General features: G+C 41.8%; 1 protein-coding gene across 1 annotated transcript; it reads left to right on the top strand.

Annotated features, from left to right (window-relative positions):
• The first annotated feature begins 1,608 nt into the window (after window positions 1-1,608).
• On the top strand, window positions 1,609-3,418 carry LOC140891449 (uncharacterized). The gene is made up of 2 exons (XM_073299941.1): window positions 1,609-3,240; window positions 3,317-3,418. Exons 1-2 carry the CDS (start codon window positions 2,218-2,220, stop codon window positions 3,323-3,325), a joined length of 1,032 nt encoding a protein of 343 aa, XP_073156042.1. The 5' UTR covers window positions 1,609-2,217; the 3' UTR covers window positions 3,326-3,418.
• The last annotated feature ends 7,252 nt before the right edge of the window (window positions 3,419-10,670 follow it).

The raw sequence follows: 10,670 nt of genomic DNA, 5'->3' as shown, positions 1-10,670 counted from the left end.
TGCAGGACTCTATTTATAGAGTACATTCTCAGAGTTTGAATACTGGATAACATGTTTTAGCTTTTTAATCCAAGCACAATACATAAGAACCCGAGGATTGAGTTCTAAAAATTTATTTTTAGACTTTATGTTTTCAGTATATATTTCCTTTAAATTTTGGAACACAATTAAAAAATGTGTTGGCCGATTATAATCGTAGTATCTCTTTCGAAAAGTACAGATATATTAATATAGCTTATTGAATGATAAATTCAATGGGGAAAAAAATTTGGGAATTAATCTTTTATCACAAGTTAGCGTAATATTTTATTCGAACCACTATTTAATTAGTGTATATATTGTGTTTAATTTGCAATTAATAATTTTTTTATATGAGTGCTGGTATCACGTTAGCAATGAAATTACATAATTATCCTTATGTATTTTGGAAAAAAAATTTCCAATAAATTAGAGGGATAATTTTATATTTGCAAGTATAATGTGTAACCTAACATGTAACCCTCCGTATACATATAGCATTTTCTAGGAATAAATTCGACATTTCACCAAAGGGCGCCACATTAATACTTGTGTAAATAAATAGAAAAAAAAAAAAAGGAAAACTAAAATTGCGAAACTAAACCTAAATTTAGCTAATCAGAAAGCCAAAAATATTTTGGTTGCAAATTATAAAACCAATTATACTATCCCATGATTCCATTATTGAATATTTGAATTCCCATTCATAGAGCCCAGCTGTGAGAAAACACTGGAAGGAAACGGACTGGTGGGATATTATTGTAGGCCTGCAAGACAGGGACACTTTGTATTGTTGTATTTGGCTAAAACTCCACTTGGATAAGTCACAATTTGAGCGTCTTTCTACTATAATATGGGTTGTATGGAAGAACCGCATGGCTGTCACATACGAAAGCGACAGCGAAGCCCTGAACCATGCATGGTCTGGAATGGTGCGAGAGATTACTAATGGATTTCCAATCATCAGGGCTGAATCTAGTGACTTCGCCCTACGCCTTGAGTCCGTCGGAGACAGCATCATGGGTGGCACCGCCTCGTGGAGGAGTTCTACAACTAGAGGTTGATGCTTGTGTGAATGAGAAATTGCAGTAGTTTGGTATTTGCGGGGTGATAAAATATTACATGGGCAGCAAGTTACTAGCATTTGGTCAGCGTATTCCAGCACCTTCATTAGTGGCAGAGGGTGAACTTATGGCAATGATGCAGGCTTAAAGATTACTCATGACCGAGGATTCCGATGACTTTGGGTTGTCTCTGACTCATTAACTTCAGTGCAAGAATTCGTAAAGTCTGATAAGAATTCCTGACGTTCAAATTGCTCCTGTTCCAGCAATCCCACTTTCAAAAGTCTCTCAAGTTATTCCACCACTTGTTGAGACTCACATCACTTGTTTGGAGTCTGATCTGACTCAGTTCAAAGCACGGGGATCCAGCTCAAGTGCTGAACCTCAATTCTCTCTAGTGATCAGATTGAAATCAATCAAGCACTTCAAACTGTCACAAATAATGTTGCTGACAAGATGAAGATATTTGACAGATGGGTCAAACACAGAACAAAGATACACTTCTCCAACTTCAGTTCATGGCGGATGCTCACAAATCTGGCAGACAGTGAGCAAAGGATCTTAGAATGGGTAGAAACAACAGACGTATCTCAGGACCTTCAGAGAAAAGAAATCATTTCTACAAAAATGAAGGAAAATATGTTATGCCAAACGAGCTCAGTACAATCCATTAAGACCAAATGCTCTTGATGACTCTGCTGTGTTTATTCAGCTTGAAATGAATGCCTAAAATTTAGAAACGACTGCTCAGACTATGCGCCAAGATCTAGATTTGGATATTCCAGAAGACCAAGTTGACTACAATCAATCTATAGATCAATCTGAGCCAGATCAGTTTGATCCTGTTACATACTTCATATCATGGGCCTATATGAATTGGGCCCAGCCACTTATCAACGGGTGACTTGGAGAAAAGGAAAACGATTAGAAGGCTAGAATATAAATGAGGCAATATGGAGGGAAATAGGATTCATTTGGTTATTTGGCTTTTGCTTGGATATTACTAGCTTATGCTAGAGACTAGCTTTTGCTAGGGAACAGAGATCATCTCTGGGTTTCTTTACTGTAATTCTCTTCTATTATATATATATATAAATTGTGGTTCCTAACAATTGTTCCGTACCTGTCGGATCCAATGAAGGGAGAAGAGGAAAGATTGGAAATACTGGAGAAAAAAATTATAAAAGTGCAAGAGAATAGGAGCTCGATGAAGGAGAATTTAAGATATCTGGAAAAAGCTATGGCTAAGCTTGCAACATCTCAGACTCGGATGGAACAGTGGATGAGTAGGAAGTGGGGTGACTACCCGAACTATCGATTGAGGGGAGAGGAACATCAGCGAGTGGTGAACGATGAGGTCCTGGAGCATAAGAGCCAGGTGGAGGGTTGCGATTCATACGAAGAATTGAAAGTTGTTGTAGATGATGAGATGAGAAAGACATCAGGCAAAGCTTTAGGTGGTTTCGCTGGCTTCAAGCAGCAGATTGAAGAAGAAAATTCTTCCAAGGACGAGAAACGGACTCCTAGAAGCGCAGATTTACCTGAGTTGGACTTGGATGTGATAAAATCGATCCAACGGGAGTTCACGGCTGAACTCATCCCATGCTTTTCGGCCAGAAACGTACCAAATACGGGCAATTTTGAGAAGGAGCCGACGAGAAACGACTTCCGATTGCTTAAAAAGAAACCCCAGGATACGGCAACACATCCATGGGAGTGTTACGATGCGTCGATGCAACGACAATCGACTGTAGATTTGGGAATCGCAAGGGCTGAGCGGTGGACCGTCCGGGAGTGGACTCTGGCTGATTATACGGGTTATAACATCAATAAGCCTAAAGATGGTGTTGAGAGTTGGAAAATATCTGAAGGCCCAATAGTCAGTAATTATTTCATTGAAGGTTGGAGAGAAGGAGCCCATGGGCTTATTATTCCTTTGAGGGCCCAATCCATTAGCGCAAACAATTCCTATTACTTTGAAAGACAATTAACCGACCGCAAACTTCAACCAGTGGAGGAGGAATGGTCTGAGCAACAACACAAAGTGGCTCGAGAGGAGTATCCAAGGATAGGGATAAAAAGGGATTGCTATTTCAGTATACTAGGGCTCTTGACATACCACAAGGAGGAGCAACCGTATTTGCCTAAGATAACTAAGGTTAGGGTTCTTACCAGAAGACAGAATTTGGACTTTTTATGAGGTCCAATGAGTTTGTGTATGCTCTCATTGGTAGGCTGTGTAAAAAAGAAAGAGTTGATGAAGCCTAGAAGTTGTTCAATGAAATGCTCAAGAGGAATATAGGGCCACTTTCTTGTTTGGTGGAAGGGAAGCACCCAAATTTTAGAGCTGACCAATTTGTGGTCGGTAATTCTTGGTCCAAACAACGGGTGGGTTGTGCAGAAAACTTCATCAACCTTGGAGGCATTTGCATGCGGTTAGGTAGGTGCTGGACACACAATAAGGGTGGGGCTGTCATTGCTTATGACCCCGGTATCATTGAAGATATCTCATGGGAAGGGTCATCTAAAGATTTTAGTTTAATAGAAGGCGCCACGATTTAAATTCAGATTTTGTGAAGGTGCAAGACAGTGCAACATCTGGTAAATATGAAAGGCAAGGATCAAGTAATCCAATCCAGGGTATAAGCCAAACAAGAATCTTCGACGGAGGAGGGTCGAGAGCTAGGGCAAATGGAGAATGGTATAAATTAGCTTTGAAAACCATGGCAGCTTGCATTCTTAATCCCAGCCTTGAGGACAAGGCTGTTTTCAAGGGGAAGGTATTGTTAGGTACTTCATATCATGGGCCTATATGAATTGGGCCCAGCCACTTATCAACGGGTGACTTGGAGAAAAGGAAAACGATTAGAAGGCTAGAATATAAATGAGGCAAGATGGAGGGAAATAGGATTTATTCAGTTATTTGGCTTTTGCTTGGATATTACTAGCTTATGCTAGGGACTAGCTTTTGCTAGGGAACAGAGATCATCTCTGGGTTTCTTTACTGTAATTCTTTTCTATTATATATATATATATAAATTGTGGTTCCTAACAGATCCTAACACTGCTCTTGCTCTAGTTGAACCTGTTCAAGCACAACTGTAGTGACCCTGCATGAAATCACCTACTAACTGGCAACTAATAGCATGCATTAAACTTAATACAGCAAAATACTTAACAGAGTAAAAACATGCTGAAACATAACCATAATTTACATATCAGCTTAGTAACATAATCCAGACTTAAATCTGTAGTGATACAACCAAATCAAAAACTTAAACAGTAAACATTATATAGCTATATCGAATCCTGTTGTATAATAAAATCCTCAAGGCTCCTGCTCCCTAGTCCTGCCTTGAACTACCAGCTCCGTCCATCCTGCGACCTGCCCCATGGAATAGGGTGTCCAAGATAACAACTAGGACGTGAGCGCTAACGCCCAGTACATAAATATGAGTACACGTAAATATATGATGCATGCAACATGATGACTGGTAACGGGTCATCCAAAAATCATGCTCAGTACCGGCGCCACATGAGTGCTGCCACCGCACGGATCAACCTCTGGGTGCAACCACACTCGTCCAGTACACTAGAGTAGACAGACATAAATGCCCCCGCCGTCGTGGTACTCTCAGTGACAGACTATTGAATATAGAGCTGAGCGGCTCTATAGCCAGGTATAACAATGTATAGTCTCAACGTGTATATGCACATGACATATGAATATAGAAAGCGGTAAATCATATATCATGCCATATAATAATGCCAAATAAATGCAACATATAAACATGTATACTCGCTGGCAATCTCAGTCAATGTGTACGTACCTCTAGGCTAGTTCAAGTATAATAAGATCCTAGGTTCCAAGCCTATATTCAAAAGTTCACCGTATCACTACATAAATTCTATAAGCCTTAACTAAGCTAATAAGTACTCCCAAAACTTAAATAGATTCCCGGACCATACCTTTGTCCGTAGTTAGCCCTTTGGAGTCGCTAGTCCCGGATGACTATAACCACACCTTGGTTATTCCAGAACCTCTATTATAACCGATAGGGCCCTCAAGTGTATATCTCACACTATATAACTGAAGAAAGAAACTCGGGAATTTGTATTTCAAAATGAAATCGAACGAGCCCTATTTATAGGCAAAATTCTCGGCCAGGATCGGAACTTCCGATTTCAGGATCGGAGCTTCCGATCCAGCTCATTGCGTGCATGCAGGACACGCCAGGATCGGAACTTCCGATCCGACAATCGGAGCTTCCGATCTCACCCCCGATCAACACTTGTCAAAACTCGCGGCTGAGTCATCGGGCAAAGCTGGCAGCCGGAGATCGGAACTTCCGTTCCTGGATCGGAGCTTCCGATCTCGGTGCTTCCGCTGAGCTTCCGAAGTGGCTGGGATCGGAGCTTTCGATCTGGGTTCAGAGCTTCCGATCCGGCACAAAGTCAAAAGCCCAAATTCTCTTCCGAAGTCCAATAATACTCCGAAATTGATTAATTACCAACCCTTAATCATGTTTAACATATTATTATCTTAAAATGGTCTCTGGGTTACTACATTCTCCCCACCTTTAGATATTTCGTCCGCGAAATAACATCTAAAGATAAATTAAGATAACAATATGAAACATCAAACCATGTTTTATTACAACAACTGTAATTACATCTTACATGGTAAATCTAAAGTACAAAGCAAACAACTCAGGATATTTCGCTTGCATACGACTTTCAGTTTCCCAAGTTGCTTCTTCAACGCCTTGGCGCTGCCATTGTACCATCACCAATGGTATAGTCTTGTTCCGAAGAACTTTCTCCTTCCTGTCTAGGATGCGGATTGGTCGTTCAACAAAAGACAGATCTGGCTCTAGCTGAATATCAGTAGACTGAATCACATGAGATTCATCAGCTATATACTGTCGAAGTAACGACACATGAAAAACGTTATGTATACTGGAAAGATTTGGCGGTAAGGCCAAACGATATGCAACATCTCCGATCTTCTCCAGTATCTGGAAAGGTCCAATAAAATGAGGAGACAACTTGCCTTTCACGCCGAATCTCATCACCTTCCTGAAAGGTGATACTCGGAGAAACACATATTCACCAGGCTCAAACTGAAGTGGCCTGCGGCGAATATTAGCATAACTGGCTTATCTATCTTGAGCAACTTTGATCCTATGCTTGATCAAATCTACCTTGTCTACAATTTGCTGCACCAATTCAGGACCCTCGACTTGTCGTTCCCCGACTTCATCCCAGAATAACGGAGTACGACACCGTCGACCGTACAATGCCTCGAAAGGTGTCATATCAATACTACGATGATAACTGTTATTGTAGGCAAATTCGATCAAAGGTAACTAATCCTGCCAAGATAAGCCAAAATCCATGACAGAAGAACGTAGCATATCCTCCAGCATACGAATCGTCCGTTCTGACTGCCCGTCAGTCTCCGGATGATATGCAGTACTCAAACTTAGAGTGGTACCCAACGCCTCCTGAAAACTATCCCAAAAATGTGAGGTAAATCGCGGGTCTCTATCACTGACTATGCTCACTGGAATCCCATGTAATCGCACTATCTCCTGGATGTATAAACGTGCCATGCGATCATAAGAATACTCCCGGTTATAAGGAATAAAGTGTGCTGATTTTTTCAGACGGTCAAAAACGACCCAGATAGCATCACACTAACATGAAGTCATAGGTAAGTGGGTAATAAAATCCATAGTTACGTGCTCCCACTTCCATTCGAGAATCTCAAGATTCTGCAGTAATCCACCTGGTCATCGGTGTTCAGCCTTGACCTGTTGACAAACCAAACATCTTGAAACAAATTGATACACACTTCGCTTCATCCCCTTCCACCAGAATCTAGTTCGCAAGTCCTTATACATTTTCATGCTTCCAGGATGAACAGATAATCGACTCCTGTGAGCTTGAGATAGAATATCATTCCTGAGCTCCGCATCATTAGGTACAACCACTCGATTAGATAAGCACAATAAACCATCTGCCTGAAAATGGAATACAGATGTATTAACTCCATTGGCTAGACGTGCCAAACGCTGAGTCTTAACATCAGATATCTGAGCATCTCTGATTCGAGAATACAATGCTGGCTCAGACAAAATAGTATACAACCGAATCCCATTTCTCCCTTTCTTGTGCTTGAGCGTAAAACTCAATGAACAGCACTCTTGAATCATATGAGATATTTCACTAGTCTGAAGTGCAGAAAGTCTTACTTGCCGACTCAAGGCATCAGTAGTAAGATTAACAGAACCTGGATGATATTTGATTTCACAATCATAATCCTTCAGAAGATCCATCCAGCGTCTCTGTCGCATATTCAACTCCGTCTGAGTGAATAAATACTTCAAACTTTTGTGATCCGTAAATATCTCAAATTTCTTGCCATAAAGATAATGCCTCCAGATCTTGAGCGCAAATACAATGGCGGCCAAATCGAGATCATGCACTGGATAGTTAGTCTCATGCGTCTTCAACTGTCGAGAAGCATAGGCAATAACATGTCCATGCTGTGTCAGAACACATCCTAACCCCTGACCAGAGGCATCAGTATAGACAACATAACCTCCTGATCCAGAAGGTAGAGCTAGTACAGGTGCAGTAGTAAGACGTCTATGCAGCTCGTGAAATGACTCCTCACAATCCGAGGACCAAATGAAGGTAACATCTTTCCGAGTAAGCTGAGTCAAAGGCCTGGCCAACTGTGAAAAATTCTCGATGAACCGACGGTAATATCCAGCTAGACCCAAGAAACTACGAATCTCAGCAATCGTCGTCGGACGAGACCAGTTCAGCACTGCCTATATCTTACTAGGATCAACAGATATTCCTTCATTAGAAATCACATGACCGAGAAACACTACCCGATCAAGCCATAATTCACACTTGCTCAATTTCGCATACAGCTGCTTATCTCGTAACGTCTGCAATACAATTCTCAAATGATGTGCATGCTCATCCTTGTCATGAGAATAGAAAAGAATATCATCAATGAAGACGATGACAAATCTATCCAGATACTCTCGAAATATCTGATTCATCATATTCATGAAGACTGCCGGTGCATTCGTCAAACCGAATGGCATCACCAGAAATTCATAATGCTCGTATCTGGTCCTGAAAGCAGTCGTAGATATATCTGAGTCTCGTACCCGCATCTGATGGTATCCAAATCTCAGATCTATCTTCGAGTAGACAGAAGTACCCTGTAGTTGATCGAACAGATCATCAATCCGTGGTAAAGGATACTTATTCTTGATGGTGACACAATTCAACTGCCTGTAATCAATACATAATCGCATCGATCCATCCTTCTTTTTGACGAACAAAACAGGTGCTCCCCACGGAGAAACACTCGGACGAATATATCCCTTATCAAGCAGATCCTGCAACTGCTGTTTCAATTCCCTCATCTCTGACGGTGCCAGACAATAAGGTTCTCGGGATATAGGCGTAGTTCCTGGTACTAAATCAATACCAAATTCAACCTCTCGCACCGGAGGAAAACCAAGAATCTCATCAGGGAATACGTCAGGAAACTCGCTGACAACCGGTAACTGATCAATACCCGTACTACTTGTGGACATATCAACTGCATAGATGAGGTAGCCCTCCCCACCTGACTCCAAGACATGACATGCCTTCAGAGCCGAAACAAGTGGCATCGGAGGTCGCGCACCCTCACCATAAAAATACCAGCTATCACCCTCATCCGGATGAAACTGTACTAGACGCTGATAACAATCCACAGTAGCGTGATACAAAGTCAGCATATCTATTCCCAAGATACAGTCAAAATCTGCCATCGCTAATATCATCAAATTAGCCGATAACGTATTACCCTCAAACTCCAGAAGGCAACCCATCACTAGACGCTTAGTTACTATCTCTTGCTCCAACGGAGTAGATACAACTAAATCCATATCTAATGATACATAAGGTAATCTATGTCTCTTAACAAAGCGACTAGAAATAAAGGAATGCGATGCTCCAGTATCAATTAATACAAGTGCAGGAATACCACATAACAGAAAGGTACCTGCCAACATGCGATCGCTTCCCTCTGTAGCCTGCTCCTGAGACAGAGCAAACACCTGCCCTTGAGTCTGGGGATGATAACCAGAAGAACTCTGTGGTGCTGGCTGCTGACGTGGAACAATAGAAGCCTGAGATCCAACCTGTGATCCCGATCCACTAGCAGAACCCATGCGCTGAGGACAATCTCTCCGCAGATGTCCCTGCTGACCGCAAATATAACAAGCACCAGTAGCTCTCCGACATGAAGCTGCAGGATGCTTCCCTCCACAGTGACTACAAAACTCCTCCTTCTTCTTCTTCTTCCCAAAACGGAACATACCTCGTGAACCACGAGATCCAGATGAAGTAGTAGGAGTAGAAGAAGACGTAAGTCCAGATTGCACAACAGATTGAGCTCGAGGCTCAAAAGATCCACTAGGCTGTCCTGGCATCATCAACTGTACCCGCCTGTTGCTAGTCTCCACAAGACGGCAACGGTTCACCAAAGTCTCAAAAGATACCGGGTCATCACAGACGACAACCTGAGAGTAGATATCTTGGTTCAAACCTTGTAGAAAGATATCATACTTTGACGCATCACTCTCATTAATATGAGGACTGAAAGGTTGCTGATATTGATCAATAGTCATTGATCCTTGCCTCAGAGTAAGAAACTCCATAGATCGTGCTTGGCGAACAGCCGGAGGAAAATACAATTTCTGGAACTCCCGACAGAAATCCCCCAAGTCACCTGTCCTCTCTTAGTACGTGCCTGAACAGCTTTGGCATCCCACCAAAAACGTGCTCGATCCTCTAGAACAAATTCTAGAACTTCCAATTTCTGATCCTCAGTACAATCGAAAGCACGAAAAGTACTCTCGAGTTTAGACATCCAACTCCTCGCCTATTCAGGATTCTCACCTCCCACCAAGGGTTTCGGTCCTACTTGCATGAATTTATTGATAGAGTAGCGACTTCTACCCTCATGATGACGATGATGATCATCATGATAATGATGGCGACGATGATGATGACCACCTCCCTGGCCAACACTACCATGACTCTCGTCAGCCATATCCTGAAAAGAATTGCACAATAAAATCCCAATGCGCAAGAATTACTCAAGACTAAACTAAATCCCAAGTACTAATCCCAAAATCTAAGCATGCTCTGATATCAAAAATGTAGTGACCCTGCATGGAATCACCTACTAACTGGCAACTAATAGCATGCATTAAACTTAATACAGCAAAATACTTAACAGAGTAAAAACATGCGGAAACATAACCATAAGTTACATATCAGCTTAGTAACATAATCCAGGCTTAAATCTGTAGTGATACAACCAAATCGAAAACTTAAACAGTAAACATTATACAGCTATATCGAATCCTGTTGTATAATAAAATCCTCAAGGCTCCTGCTCCCTAGTCCTGCCTTGAACTACCAGCTCCGTCCAACCTGCGACCTGCCCCATGGAATAGGGTGTCCAAGATAACAACTAGGACGTGAGCGCTAACGCCCAGTACA

This window comes from Henckelia pumila, chromosome 3, assembly GCF_033568475.1.
Source record: "Henckelia pumila isolate YLH828 chromosome 3, ASM3356847v2, whole genome shotgun sequence".
Taxonomy (NCBI): domain Eukaryota; kingdom Viridiplantae; phylum Streptophyta; class Magnoliopsida; order Lamiales; family Gesneriaceae; genus Henckelia; species Henckelia pumila.
This window is presented reverse-complemented; position numbering and strand designations above follow the sequence as displayed.